A 19,440-nucleotide genomic window follows, 5' to 3' on the forward strand; every position below is an offset into this window, starting at 1 on the left:
CCAACTAACTAAGCTACTAGACATAGTTTGAAGCTACACTGGTTTGCAGATTTAATGAAAGTAACCGAAGAAGTTACAATTCATAGACCCAACGTTTCGACACTCCTGTCTAGTGCCTTCATCAGGGGTGATCTAAACGCTGCAACAAGAGGTCCTTTTATATGATCACTAATTAGCGGCCTTTTTTTTTTTTTTTCTGACGAGGTGTAAATAGGCGTCAGGAAGCAGACCGCCATCGTCACGATTTAAAGGAGCGTGGGCGGAGTTAATGTGCCAAGCCTCCAAACAAAGGCGCTGGTGGTAACGCCGATTAGTGGTGATAATTTTAGAATTATCCCACCCAATTGTATGGTTGGTTAGGCAAGTATGCTCCGATAAAGCTGAATTTTCCTTTTTGCAAAGAAAAACCGCTTTTTGGTGCTCTTTTAACCGTGTACCAAACTGGCGTTTGGTCTGTCCGATGTATTCGTTATCACAATCATTGCAAGGAATGGAATAAATGGCGTCGGTTCGTTGTTCTTTCGTGACAGGATCCTTAGGTTTGGCGAAAATATGCCCCAAAGTCTGAAAAGGTTTTTGAGCAACTTTAATGTTGTGGCTATTCAAAATTCTCTTGATGGGTTCAGTAACACCCTGTATGTAAGGAATAACAGCAAAACCACATTTAAATCAAGAAAGGGCAAATGTCTATCCTTTTCACGTTCAAGGGTGAATTGGATCGACGGCTCTACTGAATTCAAATGCGACAAGAGGCGCTCCGCTTCATTTCCGGATACCGCAGAAATAACATCATCGACATATCGTTTCCAGAAAAAGGGTTTAACCGGTGAAGTGGCTAAGGTCCTTTGTTCCACGTCTTCCATTACCATGTTAGCAATGACAGCAGAAACAGGCGAACCCATAGCTGTACCAAAAACTTGTTGATAGTATGTGCCGTTATATGTAAATTTACTTAGGAGGGCGGATTGTCTACCATCATCACTCGATTCGAAGGCTGAGGAGAGGAAATATGTTTCCAATGTCCTAAAGGCAAATGGCTATACAAAAACTTTTCTCCGTAACTGCCAAAAACCAGTTACAAATAGTAACGCTCTTGATGAAAGGGAACCAGCGACTGGTTTTGCTGTTATTCCTTACATACAGGGTGTTACTGAACCCATCAAGAGAATTTTGAATAGCCACAACATTAAAGTTGCTCAAAAACCTTTTCAGACTTTGGGGCATATTTTCGCCAAACCTAAGGATCCTGTCACGAAAGAACAACGAACCGACGCCATTTATTCCATTCCTTGCAATGATTGTGATAACGAATACATCGGACAGACCAAACGCCAGTTTGGTACACGGTTAAAAGAGCACCAAAAAGCGGTTTTTCTTTGCAAAAAGGAAAATTCAGCTTTATCGGAGCATACTTGCCTAACCAACCATACAATTGGGTGGGATAATTCTAAAATTATCACCACTAATCGGCGTTACCACCAGCGCCTTTGTTTGGAGGCTTGGCACATTAACTCCGCCCACGCTCCTTTAAATCGTGACGATGGCGGTCTGCTTCCTGACGCCTATTTACACCTCGTCAGAAAAAAAAAAAAAAAGGCCGCTAATTAGTGATCATATAAAAGGACCTCTTGTTGCAGCGTTTAGATCACCCCTGATGAAGGCACTAGACAGGAGTGTCGAAACGTTGGGTCTATGAATTGTAACTTCTTCGGTTACTTTCATTAAATCTGCAAACCAGTGTAGCTTCAAACTATGTCTGATTGTCCACCTGGTTGCCGTGTGAACTTTAATATATTTTAACTAAGCTACTCTTCATTTTTTTTTTTACGAAATATCAGTTATGCGTTATGAATTTACACAGCCAGCTCCCCGTTTGAACGGTCTCTGAACTGAAGACAAAACATTTCTCCAAATCACCGTCTTTCAAGAAATCGAAATGTGCGTGATAGTGCTTCATAGAACTCGTCGTTTCTCAAACAATACACCCATGGGTTGATTGCCGATGAAGTAAACGCTGTTGTTTCAACAAATGTCCACACGGTGTAGTAGTTTGCGTTATGAGACCCTTTGGTATTGAAGTAATGTACAAAACCAGTTATGAGACTTGGCAACCAGGAAACCACAAATAGCCCCACTATGATACTAACTGTTTTAGCAGCCTTGTAGTTCTTTTTAGTTCTTCTAATAATGTCTTGATTCTGCTCACAGCTGCTCGTCGGGTTTATGCTATTGTAATGCGCTAAGGCGGCTTTTAAAATTCGAATAGAACAGAACATGATTATAGACATTGGAAATAATATTGTCATAACTGTAAATGATATATACAATGTTGATAAAGCTGTTATATCCTGAACCATGAACCTTGAGCAGGGTAAGACAAGGGACATAAACCATACATTAGCTATCAGTAAATAACATCTCCTGTTGGTGAGAAAATCGTGGTAGCGCAGAGGATGAATGATGGCTACATACCTGTCCAGGCTAACACAGCATAAGTTAAATGTTGTTGCCACAGTAGTGTGGATCCACAGATAATCTATACCCCTACCGAAGGTTTCAATGTAGGCTTTATTAGAATTATAACCCAAACATCGTATGACTATCCAGACTGGGTCTATAACAAGTCCTACTAAAAAGTCTGCAGCGGCCAACGAGGTCAGGAATAGGTTAGACATTGTTCTTAGAGATCTTTTTTTGGAAATCAACCACAGGACAATTCCATTTCCAACTATTGTCACTAAACCTGCGACACCCAACCACGTTGCTAAAACGATCTTTGCCTCTAACGGTAGCGGTTTACCTTGGTTTCCCGAAGTGCGTGTGTCGTTCATTTCTACAGCGTCGACTTCTTTATCGACCTCCTGTTTCTCTTCTGATCAAAAACGTTTTCTGATTACGAATTTTACCAAATCTAGAGTGTTATTTGAAATTCATTCATGAGACATCGGCTGTCAATTCGTCAAGATATAGTTGGCTTTGACGTTCATTGGTCGAATTCAGTTCTCGGCAGATATTGGTCATATCTTAAGAAATTTTTTAAAGTTTTGACGTTGATTGGTCGAATTCTGTTCTCGGCAGATTTTGGTCATATCTTTAAAAATTTTTTTAACGTTTTGTCATCATTATTTTTATGCGAAGTGATCGTTATTATTAGTTACATGCTGTTAGGCATAGTTGCGCTCGCCAGGAGGCGTTCATTTCCTCTTCGCCAATATTCTTTATCAACCTTCAGTTCCCCTTCTGATCAAAGACATTTGCTGATTACGAATTGTACTTCACTCTGTGTGACATTTGAAATTAATTTTTGAGACTTTGACTGCCAAGTTGTCGCGACACTGTTGGCTCTGATGTTGATTAGTAGAAGTTAATCTTCCGGAGCTATTTTTGCCGTCGTTTATAATGTTTATAAGGTCCATTTGTCGTTATCATTTCTATGCAAAGTGATCAAAACTTTTTTTTTACGTTGTCAGCGTTCTAAATAGACATAACAAAATTAAGTTAGGAAAAAGATCTTTAACGTGCTACAAAGTGGACACTAGGATGGATGATATACATGTCATTCAAGATCACCTAAATCCAAGATGGCATCTAGTTATCGATCGAGATGCATGTGTTGCGTTTTGGAAACAAACTTAACGAGGAAGTTTGCTGCGGATTTATCTTTGCAAACCTTTTTAATTCACTATATCTCTTGGTAAGGTTATGATGAAACGTTCTAGTCGCCAATTTGGCGACTTATCTTCAGGATTTGGTCGCCAAAGTGAAAAATTCACGCTCTGTTATTAATTAATAATTAAGCATTGTTGCACTTGTCAGGTGGCTTTCGTTACTGCTTATTTCTATCGATTTGTCGTTGATATCTCGAAAGAGAAAACAGATTAAATGGGTTTATATTTTATGGCAACGCTTTAGAGTGACTTGAGCATCGATATCGCGCGTGTCAGATCTAGAGACTGTGTGCAGTCCTTGTTGCTGTAAGTAGCGACGAAGAACCTCTGAGACACCTTTAATGTAAGGCAGAAACACTGTAAATTTGAAATCTTGCGCGAGCTCTTCATTTGTTGTTGATCTTTTTGTCGTTGGGATCTTTCGTACAAATGTGGGCGGATATCTGCTATTAACAAGAAGTTATAGGAGCGCACGATTCACTGAGTCGAGAAAGATGACACCATTCCCTTTTATTGATACCGCACTGATCAATATTTAGCCAATGATTCACATCACCACCAGTCAGTAAAACAGGATATAGCTTAGCGCCTGTAAGACTGGGCCTAACAGCTCATTTCAAAACCATTAACTATCTCTTAAGGAGGCTCCATAAGGTTTTTGCTCAATGTTGGCGCGCGCCAGCGTAATATTTTTCTAGAAAATGTTTATGTTTTCGCCTTTCATGGTCACTAAAAGCCATCAAAAGGCAATGAGTAAGGTTCGGACTATCGTTTGCTGTTGTAATTTTTGTCAAAATGACTTTCGTTATTAAGCGATGGCTCCACGAAGAGAGGCGCTCGCCAGCGATAATTTGGCTTTACCTTTGATTTTCTTCAATTTGCCTCGGTGAAATCTCTAAAAATGTTCTCAATTTGTGAAAATTGTCCTGCCGATCCCTTAAAAGCCGAAAAAAGTAGGAGTTACAAGGGCAATTTCATCGCTATTTGCAATTTGTGTTTTCTTCCTCTATCTTAAATTTGAGCTTATGGAATCATAATCAACATGTACAGGCACCAGGAAGGGCAAAAATATGTTTAACGGTCCAGCAAATCTTAGGAAATTCCACTGAGGAAACGCGATAAATCTTACTCGAAAGTAAGAAGTAGAAGGTTGAAATCATCACCTGTATTACTATAAATAGTTCAGCGAAAAGGAAATATAATGTCATGTTCCAAAGGTAAAGTAAACCGATTAGAGTGCTTTTCATCCGCATTAACAGGACGACCACGCGTATTCTCTTGACATTTGCAATTTGCCGCTATATCCAATTCCTGTTTCAGGGCCTGGAGTTTGTCAACTGCCATGGAGGTTAGAATCAAAAGGGATACCGCTGAGAAAATCGTGGTAACTACATATACAGAATATTTAGCCGTACGACAAAGGGTCCGCCACTTTTAGGTGATAGCAGACAAGAGTAGGGTAAACGTTAGCGGCTTTGAAATGAGGCCGGAATAAAGATCGGTAATTGTCAAAGTGCGAAGCAGAAGTTTTGATGGCGGATGGAGGGATGTGTCCTTTTCAAGGGCGACTAAAATCAAAAGATTTTCCAGAGTCGGTTATATGGAAAGAATAAAGGGGTAAGTTTCTAAAGAAACTGTGGTGCTGCGTCGGTGGAAGAGTATAGCAGGTAAGTTAGTGTTAACAACTGGGTTGAAAACGTAAATTAGCCACCGTAAAGAGTAAAAAAGCTGACATTTCGAGCGTTAGCCCTTCGTCAGAGCGATTGGAAGATATATGGAAAGAACCACTTACGAGACGGCAGGAGATGTGCAAAACCAAGGGAGAAAATTTTGTCCATTCCAATGTCGACTGCAAAACAGATTAGACCCTGCTGCGATTTAGCTATTTAGATTCAACAGAATTTGTCAGATACCTCTAATACAAATCCTAACGAACACTGGGCTGAATCGCCTCACGCTTTTCCTATGCCAGCTATTAAATAGTGTCGACTCTGCTGTTCAGCTACAGTTCAAAATTCTTGAGTGAAGGGTCAGGTGTGGCTTTCAAATAGCGGTCTGTCAGAAACACAAGGAATTTTGTAAAGCACATTCACTCTTAAAGTTCTTTCGGCAACACTTTTATCTCGTTATATATAAGCCCTAGAAAATATAGCATTTTAAGAGCCGGAAGGGGGGCACCTTTGAACATTGCGCTTTTACGTCTACAACATTTAATATCCCATTTTCTTAACAGGTAATAAGGATTAACACGGAACTGAATCGCAAATTTCTGAGTTTCGTTGGTCGCTGCTTTATCACTCAGCTATAGAACAATCTTCAGTGCACTACACATACTTGGTTCATCTTGTTCATTGTTCCGGCTGGTGCCGCCAAAAGCAGCTTTTTCCCAAAACTTTGCGCGTCTCAAGTGGTACTTTGCTAATGGCTTTTAAATGTTTTACTGGAAATGTTATTCACTCCCTTAGTCCACAGATTAAGATTTAGGCCAAACTTTCGTAACTACGATTGTTATATAGATATTCAAATAAGTGAAAAGTTAAACACGCACGCTGAATATACCATTTATGTCTTCAATGTGCAGGTAACAGTCGTCATGGTAAATGGGCTTATCAAATCGGCCAATTACATTTTCATGAAAAGCATTCGTTACTTTACTAGGGTTGAATTCAGCTTCTGTTAAAATTTAAAGTTATGAGATATTGATGAAAAAACAATGGATATACTGGCAATTTCTTATGTTTCAAATATATGAAAGCTTACATATGAATGTTGTGCCGCGTAGCACTGGGAACACAAATGGTGAAACAGAGAATTAACTGTGAAGTGTAAATTAAAGTGCTATTTAAACCCATGAATAACCCATTGGGCGTTAGCCCTAATAAAGGGAAACAGGGAACCACACGAGGCAAAGAAAAAATCTTTTGACCTCGGTGGGAATCGAACCCACGACCTCCGGATTAGATCTACCTTTACTCTGCCGACTGAGCTACGAGGTCGCACAGAGAAAGTCGGGGACGATTTAGGATGGTGAATCGCGGCGAAGAGAAAGTAAGGGTACATATGAATGTTGTGCCGCGTAGCACTGGGAACACAAATGGTGAAACAGAGAATTAACTAAATCGTCCCCGACTTTCTCTGTGCGACCTCGTAGCTCAGTCGGCAGAGTAACGGTAGATCTAATCCGGAGGTCGTGGGTTCGATTCCCACCGAGGTCAAAAGATTTTTTCTTTGCCTCGTGTGGTTCCCTGTTTCCCTTTATTAGGGCTAACGCCCAATGGGTTATTCATGGGTTTAAATAGCACTTTAATTTACGCTTCAGAGTTAATTCTCTGTTTCACCATTTATATGAAAGCTTAACCACACATAGTGGACATATCATTTATTTCCCAAAGGAACAACTGATTGCCTTAAGACGGTAAGGCTCGATCCAAAACTCGGATTTGTTAGACACAAATCAAAATAGCTTTAACAGGACTTACGACTCGCATCTCAAATAAGGATTAGCCAGTATTTCTATACAGGCCCGAAAAAATAAAGAATTGCATAGACCTTCAGTGGTCTGATTACTCAGAACAGTTTTTTCGAAGTTAAAGCAGTCAATGGTTGAACTTATTTAGAACAGTACTTGGTTTTTTCACGTGCGCCATCTTGACTTTCTCCTGAAAGCCATTTTGATCTCGTTTGTTAGTCTCTTCAAACTAATCACAGCTGAATTAAAGGTGTTTTCAAAAAGAGACTGCTTCATGAATTATATTTTAAATCGGCCTCGAACCTTTTCCTGGGTAGCAGATTGCTTATAGGAAGTTTCTTCATTTCTTTTTTTTTTTTTGCTGCATTTGTCAAAGCTGTCACGAAGAAATGAATTTGCAGCACAACTCTTCCAAACTCGAGAACCCATTTGGACATATTTTTGACAACATTGTAGGAAAGCCCCGCTGAGGCTAGTTAAAATAAGTCCACGCATATGCAAAATATCTTCATATGGGGGAAAAAGTAGTCGTCTTGATAACGGACTAACCATATCGGCCAATTTAATTTTCATGACAGACATTCAATAGACAAAGATTTTTTTTCATCTCGTCACGAGCGTGGGACAAAGAAAAAATTCAGAGTCCCCATGAGGAACTGAACCTCAGGCCTTCGGATTTTGCGCTCAGATGCTGTAACCACTGAGTCACAGTGACTCCACAGTGAGCGAGGTCTATTACGAGGTTCATGACACGCTTCCTGCATACTGCTAGGATCAGCAATGTCGATAGCGTAATGTTTGTAGGTAGAAATAAGAGAGATGGTAAGTTTTGAGCTCGGTAAAGAAATAAAGAAAGATGTTTTTTTCGTCTTGTTACGAGCGTGGGACAAAGAAAAAATTCTGAGTCCCCTTTTTGTCATTTCTATTTCTTTACCGAGCGAGGCGAGGTCCGTCATGCGAGTCCAGTAAAAACAGTGAAAACAATTTGATGCTAAGTGGCCACGCAGATCTGTCTTTCGAGCTATAAACAAAATATTAATGCAAATAAGCTGCAGCGAAAACCATCGGTCAAGAGAAACAATGCTTGACAGCAGGGAATTAATAACAACGGTCATTTCCCACGGAAAAGATAATATGACAAGACGGTATGAACATAAATGACGGTAAATATATGAAAGTCATATATTTCACTACTGCTCAAGTAGTGTTCATTACTGCGAAGATCGCTTTCATATTCACGGTATGAACATAACAAAAGATCGCAACAATAGCGACGAAAGTCTGGCTTAAACCACATCCGCATCGTAGTAAACAGTACTTGGACATTTAACTAAGGTCTGCAACTTAATTTAAAAGTTTGTCCAAAGTAATGGACAATTCACTTTCTTCGAACATTTTTGACAAGAAGTAAAAACAAAGTTTGATAGAGAAATCGACACATTTCATCAAGACATTTTTAGAAGAATTAAAAAGAACTACAAGGCTGCTAAAACAGTTAGTATCATAGTGGGGCTATTTGTGGTTTCCTGGTTTCCAAATCTTATCACTGGTTTCGCGCACTATTTCAGCAACAAAGTGTCCTATAACTCAGCCTACTACTCCGTGTGGATATTTGTTGAATCAGTGGCGTTTACCTCATCTGCAATCAACCCATGGGTGTATTGTTTGCGAAACAACGAGTTCTATGAAGTATTATCACGCTCATTTCGATTTCTTAAAAGACTATATTTTGAGGAACTACACCGTCTTCGGTTCAAAGACTGCAGGGACCTGACTGTATATATTCATAACACACAATAATTGTTTTCAGGCTATCCGCTGAAAAAAAGAAACATCTAGAGTAGCTTGGTAAGATAGTTGCTCGGTAAATAATTATTTTCAAGTTTAGGGAAACAGCTGGTCACACTGAATTAAGTTGTTGTCAAAACTATAAAAGCTTTTCACTTGGGAATGAATATTAATTTCTTAAACCATTAGGCTTGTCAATCATTTATTACCTTAGTTATAAGTTATTTTTTTTCGGCAAAGGTTTAGTATTTAACTTGGTAATTGGATAGAATTGACCTTTGTTTTTCAGTGGAATTTTTCAGTGGACGCTTTTGTTTTACAGAGGTTGTTTTTCAGAGACTTTCGATGATATTCCCTCGGAGTGTTGAAGCAATGGCCATTGGCCACGAAACTAATCCAAGTAATTGCAATAAATTATGTTCCAAAATCAGAAATAGGAAAATAGAATGAGAAAAACTCATCAGCGATCCAGACGAAATTTCTTTCAAGTTGATATTATACGAAGTTTTCTGAACTTGGCAGTGTTTACAAAGAATTTTATAGCAAGTAATTGGAGAGTTATCAACTGAATCTTTGTGGTAAATGCCCATGGTTGAACAACACGTGCCAGAAAATTACATGAAAAATTTATTGTAACATGGGCTTACTTAGTCTAGATAAATCGTTTAATTTTTTAAAGTTATTGAAATCCAGCAAATTCAAAAGAAACAAGTTTAATCCGATTGCCATATGATAAACTATCTACTAACCTCGCTAGCTCGAGTTGTACTGAGGAATCTTGGCTCTCGGTCGTCTCAGTACGGACCTCGCTGTGCTCGGTCGGCTCTGCCATAACCTTGGGCTTACTTAGTCTAGATAAATCGTTTAATTTTTTAAAGTTATTGAAATCCAGCAAATTCAAAAGAAACAAGTTTAATCCGAGTGCCATATGATAAACTATCTACTAACCTCGCTAGCTCGAGTTGTACTGAGGAATCTTGGCTCTCGGTCGTCTCAGTACGGACCTCGCTGTGCTCGGTCGGCTCTGCCATAACCTTGGGCCAATAATCCTCAGTACGGCCCACGCGCTCGGTGGGTAAGAAATCAATCTTCTTGCATCTATTTTGTATACGTTAGGCAAAAAGACTTTCTCTTGACAAACAGATAATGTTGCATTCATGGAATAAATAAAGGGAACTGAGTAAACAAAATGATGTGTTTGCCGTTTGAACAATTGCCGCATTTAAATTATTTATAGCTACACCAGAAGAATATTGATATGCACAGGCTCAATGTGATCCCGTTCCTTTCCGTTTTTAGTCAGAATTCTGGAAACATTTCTGTGATCTTACCTCGTTAATCAATGTGGATTTTTCCGGTGGGGCCAAATTTACACTGACGTTAAAAGGGCAAGTAGTCGGGTAAGTAAAATTGTAACTGTAAAGTTGTTTGTCTGCGCTCTTCAAGACCAGTAAAAAGCGAGTAATTTAGTGTTAACAACTGGGTTGAAAACGTAAGTTAGCCACCGTAAAGAGTAAAAAAGCTGACGTTTCGAGCGTTAGCCCTTCGTCAGAGCGATTAGAGGAATTGTGGGTTGTGTGTGGATTTATATGTAGAAGGTGGAGCTACGCCATTGGTGGGAATATTGTGACGAGAAAACAGGAATAGATTAGTTGAATGAAAAGCGCTCGTTGATTCCGTGGGGATTAAGGGTGCCGATTTGAAATATAAATTTTTGTTCTAGTGTTTTACGGCTTTCCGAACTGCCTAGATGTAAGGAAAGGCCGCAAACTGCCATATGCTGTTTAGAATGATAAGGAAGATTAAAGTGTCTAGCGACTGGCTTGGATGCGTCCTTGTCATTTATTTCCACATCGCGAAGGTGTTCTCGGAATCGGTCACCCAGTCGTCTTCCTGTCTCGCCGATGTATAACTTATTGCAATAAGTGCAAGTTATGCAGTAAATAACATTGGCGGAGGTACACGTAAAGTGATCAATGATCTTAATGGATCTTTTGGGTCCCGATATTTTCTCTACGTTATGAATGAAAGGACAAGTTTTGCATCGTGAGCGAGCGCATTTAAAAGTTCCAGATTGGTCATTGGTATGAAATGAACTCCTGACTAAAAAGTTGCCTATGTTTTTGTCACGTTTGAATGAAATAAGTGGGGGTTGCGAAAAGATAGTGCCAGTCTCTGAATCGTTTTGGAGTAATTTAAAATTTTTAAGAATGATAGATTTAACTGCGTGGTTGTGAGGGTGAAATGTAAGAGTAAATGGAATGCGATCCGTGTTCTCCTTCTCGGCCGTTTGTAGTGCTGCCTGTCGATCGATTTGTTGGGCACGGTGGTAGCCCGCTTGAACGACAGAAACAGGATAGCCGCGTTTATCGAAAAACTGGCACATTGCCTCTGATTTTTCGGAAAAATCAGAGTCGTCACTACATAAACGACGAAGTCTGAGAAACTGTGAAAAAGGTATGGAGTTCTTGACGTGTGATGGATGTGAGGATGAATACAACAAGTAACTATGTGAATCTGTAGGTTTGTAGTAAACACTAGTACATAAGCCGTTGCCTTCAATTGAAATTTTGATGTCTAGAAAAGCCAAAGAATTGTCGGAAATTTCCCAGGTATATTTAAGAGCCGGATGAAAGGAATTGACGGCGGTTATAAATTGAGTGAGCTCCTCTTTGGTAGAGGAGGTAGCGCCGATGCAATCGTCAATGTAGCGGCCGTAGAGTTGAGGTTTTGGGCCGTGGTATTGGCTAAAAAATTGATGTTCGATAAAACCAACAAAAAGATTGGCGTAGCTGGGTCCCATTATAGTACCCATGGCCACGCCATTAGTTTGTTTGTAGTAGTTACCACCGAATGAAAAGCAATTGAGTGTGAGCACTAGTTCGGCCAGACGGAGTAGTGTTTCAGAGCTAGGTTCCTTAACAGTGCGTTGATCGAAAAAATGTTTGAGGGCCCGGAGACCTTCGTCATTGGGAATGACAGTGTAAAGAGATGTTATATCCATGGTGAAAATAAGTTTGTTTTGGTCGAGGAAACTAAAGTCACGAAAAATTTCAAGTGCGTGTTGGCTGTCCTTAATGTAAGACGGTAGAGTTTTGACGATAGGTGCCATAATTTTGTCTAAATAGCTGGAAATAAGTTCAGTGGGACAACTGCAGGCAGAAACGATGGGTCGACCTGGGTTGTTAGATTTGTGGATTTTAGGTAAAAAGTAAATACACGAAGTTCTAGGAGTAGTAATGATGAGATTTTTAGCAGTGGCCGGCAATTCTTGTTTAGCTATGAGATCGTTAATCGTATTTTTGACAATGTTTTGGTTAATTAAAGTGAGATCTTTGTCGACTTTAGCATAAAAGGAGGTGTCAGAAAGTTGCCGCAAAGCTTCTTTTTGATAGAGGTCGGCCCGCCAAACAACAACTGCACCGCCTTTGTCGGCCGCCTTAATGACAATGTCTTTGCGTTTTTTTAGACTTTTTAGTGCCGACCACTCTTCCGAAGAAAGATTGGAAAATTTGGTGTGACGATTGAATTTAAGTTTGTTGATATCGTGGCGACATTTTTTGAGGAAAAAATCTAAAGATGAGAACTGGCCCTCTGGGGGAGTCCATTTAGACTTTCGAATCTGGAGTGTTTCGAAAGTATCTTTGTTAGAGGTGTTAGAATCATCCTCTTTGTCATGAAAAAAGGCTTTCAACTGAACGCGGCGAAGGAATTTTTCAACGTCTTGCTTAACTGAAAATTCGTCGGTTTTTTGTGATATGGGAACAAAATTTAAGCCTTTGCTGAGAACTGATTTTTCTGAATCGGAAAGTAGTAAATTCTCTGGAATGGTAACTACAGTTTTGAGGTTTTCAGGCGATGAGTCGTTAGTGACTTGAGGGCCGATAAGTTGGTCGAGTTTTTGGGCCTTAATTTGGTGCAAATGTTTAAAAAGTTTAGAATTGGCATCCTGAATTTTGGCACGAATGGATTGTACTAAAACAGCTGGACAGATTTTGGAAAGTTCAGAGCGGCAATGTAGAATTTGTTCGGTGAGTTTGTTACGTTTTTGGCACATAGCTCTGATTGTGATTCTCATAATATTACGTGAAAAAGAATTTTGGGCGCACTGAATTTGGTGACGATATTGATTCGAATGAGAAAAAGAAGATGTGTGAAAATTGGAGCGAAAACCCTTAGGAATAACTTTGGAATGAAGGCAACGGCCGATGAAATGGATGTGACTACAAAACCTAGTTTTGGCGTAGCTCCACCTTCTACATATAAATCCACACACAACCCACAATTCCTCTAATCGCTCTGACGAAGGGCTAACGCTCGAAACGTCAGCTTTTTTACTCTTTACGGTGGCTAACTTACGTTTTCAACCCAGTTGTTAACACTAAATTACCTGCTTTACTCTCCCACCGACGCAGCACCACAGTTTCTTTAGAAACTTACCCCTTTATTCAGTAAAAAGCGAGTTTGAGAAAAAAGAAAGAGAGCAGAATCTTCATGAAAACATGACTTGTGGTTGATTTTATCAATTGATCTTGTAAATATTTATGATACGACATACATAGTTTACCAGCATTAACGAAGGCACTGCAAGAAGAGAAGGAAAGACTTGATAGACCTTTAGAACAACATGAATGTCTAAGAACTACTAAAGAGATCATACAGAGGCTAATATAAATACAGCTTCTTCATTTTAAGCTTTCGTCTTCATGATCTTTTAATTGGCAGTCTGGTACACTCGTGTAGCTTCAAATTCTATAGACTAGAATTTTTCCATGACGGGAAGGAATTGTAGCACAAACATCAAATTTGTTATTTCTCACTTGAGCGGGACGTCATGTTTTCATTCGACATGGGGTAGTTTTGTCACCTTGCTTGCAAATACTGGCCATTTGTATTACAATTGACCGTTGTTAAATGTTTTGACGGGCGAAATGATTATTCAATAACAACATTCGATATATTATTCGACTCGCGTCCTTCCAAAAATTTAGTTAATGAGAAATTTGAGAGGTTGCCAGTTAACATTGTTGCGAGAACGACAGCATAGCAAAGTTGAAAATGATTCACCACTCTGGCACTGCAGTTGAAAACAGGCCACCGGTGTTTCCTAAATAATTAATTATGTTCTTCGATGGTGATTTTTATCAGTTGGACTCAACAATATGCGAAATCTATTAAAATTGTACTAAATCTATGAACCCTTTTTGTCATCTTATATTAGAGGATTCATGCCAAGTTCGCGTGCAGTCCTGTGAAAGACGCCGTTGAAATATGAACAGCACCATTGAAGAGTTTAACCAAGAAGAAAGGATCATTTTAGCAGCCTGGTTCAGTGTCACAGGTCTGGTGGCCGTAATTGGCAACACTGTTGTCTTATGGTTGATCGCCAGAAATCATTCCCTCAGAATAATTTCGAATTTTTTCATTGCTTCATTGGCTGTGGCGGACTTGTCGGTAGGACTTGTTATAAACCCTGTATGGGCAACGGCCAGGTGCATCAATTATGACGAAGACAGTTATCTGAAAACTTACGGTAAAGCTATTGATTATCTGTGGATACACACCACTGTAGCTACAACGTTCAACCTATGCTGCATTAGTCTGGACAGGTACATTGCCATCATTCATCCGCTCCGCTATCAAGAGCTTCTTACTAACACGAGAAGTTATCTCATCATAGCTTCTGTATGGGTCTTGTCGTTTCTTCTCCCCTGTTCAAGGTTTTTTGTGAGAGATGATTCTATTGAGTTGTGGTTGTCTTTTACAATCATAACAGTGTTAATTCCTATGATCGTCATTGTGTTCTGTTCCATTCGAATATTGAAAGCCTCTGCGACGCAGTCCAGGAGAATAAATGTTGTCACTTTACAGAATCACGAATCCGTGAACAGACGAAAACAGAACTTAAAAGCTGCTAAAACAGTTAGTATTGTGGTGGGGCTATTCGTTGTTTGCTGGCTGCCGAGTCTAGTGACTTCTTTCACTCAATATTTGAGCAAAAATATGGTTTACTCCACCATGTATCATAAGGTTTGGACTATTGTCGAGGCGGTTGCTTTTACTTCCGCGGCAATCGACCCGTGAGTTTATTGTTTGCGAAACAGCAAATTCTATGAAGCATTTAATCGCACTTTTCGAGTACGTGGAAGACAAATTATAGAACAAACTTCCGCTCGTCGTTAAACCAAGAGAAATCATTACGTAAACGAATAATAGTAACCAAAAAACATGCTGATTTTTAATGGAAGAAAATGTTTGGGATCTAATATTCTGATGTGCACACTGTCGTATTTTCCATAAACGTCGAACAGTTGACAGTTTCAGATAAGACACAAAAAATTATAATAACAAATAAAGCCAACTCAAACCAGAACTAGAAATTGTAAATTAAAACTTTTGTAAAGAGTGCTATAGAAAACACTTGTGTTTTAAATATAATTAAACGAATTTAATTTTGCATGTAAAATTTTCATTAGGAACAAAAGGAGGTTGATTTTTGCCTTCAAATTTTGACTTCTACAAAGCATATGGCTTTTTATTCTCCAGAAAATTGTAAACTAAGAGGCTTCAATGCATTTAATGATATGCAGTAATAAATTTCTAAAGGATTAAGGCCAGCTATTCCTATGAATATAGACCAATTTATAATCACTTGGGCGCCGGTTGTTTTTTTAAAGTTCCCTCACTTCACACGCAGAGAGGTGTCATCTCAAGAACTCACACGTAGGGTTGATTGACAACACATGTATGTAAGGCATATTAAATTCTTCATTCAGGTGCAGCGAAAATGCACTGAATAATAATCAGGGCTTTATACATTGTTAAAAATCTTGTGAGCAAAATATTTCTTGCGTATTAAGAAGACAAGAATGCTTCTCAATTGAGAATAATGCAGAAATGTTTAAGAGCACCTGATTCTGTCGACGGACGTTGAGAAAATTTACCAGATTCCTCCATAAGGCTATGTAGTATTCCAGTGATTCCCCCTCACTGGCAGTTATAATTTTCCTGATTCTCCCTCCCATCCAAATACTAATATCAAAAATATATATAGGTAATGGCTCTTATTATATACAAAAGAATTTTGAATGATAAAAGTTTGACATAGAGTAGAACAGCAAGTTCCTTTGAAAATTGAACGACAACTGAGCTTTTTATGAATAAAATTTTAGCTCTAAATACATGTTTTATACATTTTGCCTATAAATTATGAATAATTGACCCCATCAGAAAACCGTAGCCTGCGTTGCCAGGCTCCTAATGAAGGGAAAAGGACTGTGAAATTCATTTGATTACGTGTATGAGTATGAATTTTTTAATCTATGTCCTTAAAAATGTTTTGACCTAGCAAGGAACTTAAGGGAAAAATCCTTATAACGACATGTAGCTATCTGAGACTGAATGCAGCTCACCTGTAATTCGCTCCCTCAAATGAATCATGTTGAATAACTGCCAAAAATACTCAAACACATCGCCTTACGCCAGTTGTTCTTTTTGCTCTTTTGTGCATTAAGCAGTGAGACTCATACTACTAAATACAGTTATAGAGTGAAAAAGTTATTCTCTTTGGACGTAATCTTTTATCTTTTCATTCACAATGCGTTATCTGTAACGTCAATTTTATGTTAGACAACACTTTTCAATAATCTAGTGCAATAAATATATACGATTTGTTCGATGTATATATGCTCGTTTCACTTACAATGTATTATGCATCAGAATAAGAAACTATGACGCTGAAAACCGGGACTCCAGCACCTTCAAACAATGCGCGTTTCAATCTTCAGCTTTCAAGAACACACATTGTTAACGAATTGGGTTTTAAACTGAACGCCGCACTCGAATCGCGAAAAATTTATAAACGCCGCGGCGTTTAATCGAATAAACACGGTATTAGGCAACACTTTTCAGTGATCTAGTGCAATACAATTTGTTTAACCGTCGTATTTATTGTTTTTTCACGTACCTCGAACCTAAAACGCCGCTTTCATGTATATTTTGCAAGATATGAATCATACATGCCTACCATTCTTTGTTCCTTAGTGCATCCCAGTCACCAATCTTCTTCCAAATAAATTAAAAACGAGAGAACATACGCTTTAAAAGTCAAGAAGGCCGAAAGAACGTTTTCTTTCTGTTTTTGAAGTCAAAATTAATCACTAATTCAACAAGGGAAATTTTTTCTCTTTCACCTTAGAACGGCCAAAAGACAGAGGTCTCAATAAAAGCCGGTAACCGTCGATCTGCCGCCGCCTACAGGACTTCTTACCGCCATCTGTTTCGCCTGTGAGCAGGCTCTCCAGTTTGGGTTTCACCTTACGACTTTACTGGGCATGGCTGCCAATTACATCGTCAGCAGCAGCTTATTTATTAAAAAAGTTGTCGAAACCCTTTATTTAAAAAACTGTCTGAAAACGTATGCAGTTGATCCTGATCAAAGGGAATCAAAGGGAGACGTCAAAAATTATATGCAAGTGTTCGAAATTAAATCAAACGGACTCATCCTAAACAGACGCAAGCGTCCAAAGTCAGATGAATCGTCCTATGGTGAACGACAGTATCCGAATCGAACAAATCAATTATTTACACGAACGAATTTGAAATTAAGTTTTCGTTTTCCGCACAACCCTTTTATTTTTTTAACTGCTTCTGAAATGGAAAGTTAAGTCTCTTTCTACGGCGCGAGAATGAAATTTGAATTTTATTTTCCACATGGATCTAAAAAGGACTTTTCACCAATGATCAAATAGCCCGAGGACACGAGGCGTTGTTTTGTAGGTATTTGCTAAAATGGAAGTTGAAAAAAAAATTGTGATTTTTCTTGACTGTCGCTTGATTCTCTATATTTATCTTCAGAGGTTCTTAAGTTCTGAATTCTTTGATTACAAAACGAATTGCAGAAGATATGTAAAGCCTCGTTTGTTGTTATTGATAAGAGTAATAATTTGCGGATAATCAAAAGTAAATCGATCAACTTCGGCAAAGCCTAAAAGCGCGGACTTACTCTTCACGTACAACAGCTAAATACAATGACTTAAAAGGAAAGCGTCGTGTTATGATAACAGTTGGCCCATAATGGTTTCAAAAACTTTTTCCAACTATTCTTATCCTTTTGTGATGAGATGCAGCAAGTGCCGGCATACGGCAACACCCTCGCACCCTTTGTCCGTGTATGACTTATCGTTCCCACGGCCCGCAGGTTATGAAATTCTTTTTTAATCTGAGGCTGGCAACTATGTTTCAGAGGCCCCCAAAAAATTTCAAGTGAATGGGGCCATTTCTAGCCGCTGAGAGGTTCTAGTGTGAACATAGAAATCTATTTAATCAACTAGCGAGTTTTGAAAGTTTAAATGTAAATTGAAATTAATTGTGCGTGATTTTAACAATACCGAATTGCGCCCGATCACAAGTCAAATTTTTTTCATCTATTCCGGCCGTGCAATTGTTTTAGCTGATATTCTTTCAAATCCTTCAAAATAACCGCTCCGCGTTTGTCGGTTCGCTATAAAGAAAATGATCGGCGAACCGTCGGGTGACCAACGATATAAAATGGAAGCTCTCTCGGATCAACAGCAGTCTGTCTGTCAGTCAGTACCAGGATGAAGAGCAATCACCTGAAAACTGTTGCCGTTACACCCTTGGAATCATCTGTCTCCGCCCTTCGCTTAATGGCGTCCACTGATGCACCTTCCTTACCGCCTACAACCAAACCACTTTCCTTTTCAATCTGCAAAATCCTTGGTCTGGAAGATACAGTTGAGACTGTCAAACATTTCTCTAACTCTGGTAAGTTGAAACAAATTTATCAATACATTGAATGCCATATTATATAGTAGAAGGTTAAAGAGGCCATTTTACAGTTGTGCGCTTAATTGCCAAGCCTTTAATATGGAGTGAGGCTGAAGATGACCTTGTTGAGATAGAGACCAGCATCTAGTTAGCAGAATACCAAAACAGTTTACATATGAAAAGCAGCAAGGTTTGTATCATAACAAGGTCACCCAAAGCCTTACTCCTGTTAAAATGCTTGGCAACCAAGCACGCGACTGTAAAATGGACTTTTACTAATCAAAGTTTGCAACAAAGCCAATCAAAAGAATCACTACAGTTTACTAGGAGCAAGTTTCAGATTGCGTTCGTTAAAGCTAATTTCTTGCCGTGATTTATAAAATAAATGATGGAACACTCTTAACCTAGATACGTTTTAATGATTATTGTATTTAAGATTTATCTTTACTTCGCATATCTAAAGTCATTTCTTGACTAGCTGACTGGCCACCTGCGCGCAAGAATGCCTCTCTCACAACCTAAGGAATAAGCGAATGTTTGCTATGCCTGGTATCAAAACCCAAAGGTCTCAAAATTCCTTCATAACGCACTATGCAGCAAAAGAGCAAATGTAAATTAAAGTATTATTATTATTATTAATATTTTTAATTGTTTATACTTAGAATTCATTATTATACGATTATACTTTTTGTGATATATGCTTTTTAAATTTTTGTAAATTATGTA

At 38.8% G+C, this 19,440-nt stretch overlaps 1 protein-coding gene and 1 pseudogene across 2 annotated transcripts; one reads left to right on the forward strand and one right to left on the reverse strand.

Annotated features, from left to right (window-relative positions):
* Positions 1 to 1,803: 1,803 nt before the first annotated feature.
* Positions 1,804 to 5,687, reverse strand: LOC113684408 (beta-1 adrenergic receptor). The gene has a single exon (XM_089204560.1). It carries the CDS (start codon positions 2,829 to 2,831, stop codon positions 1,914 to 1,916), a length of 918 nt encoding a protein of 305 aa, XP_089060686.1. The 5' UTR covers positions 2,832 to 5,687; the 3' UTR covers positions 1,804 to 1,913.
* A 7,915-nt stretch (positions 5,688 to 13,602) lies between these two features.
* On the forward strand, positions 13,603 to 15,576 carry LOC149047294 (beta-1 adrenergic receptor-like; annotated as a pseudogene). Its single transcript, XR_016186053.1, has one exon. The product of XR_016186053.1 is annotated as a beta-1 adrenergic receptor-like (transcript).
* The last annotated feature ends 3,864 nt before the right edge of the window (positions 15,577 to 19,440 follow it).

This window comes from Pocillopora damicornis, chromosome 4 (assembly GCF_964200805.1).
Source record: "Pocillopora damicornis chromosome 4, jaPocDami1.2, whole genome shotgun sequence".
Lineage (NCBI taxonomy): Eukaryota > Metazoa > Cnidaria > Anthozoa > Scleractinia > Pocilloporidae > Pocillopora > Pocillopora damicornis.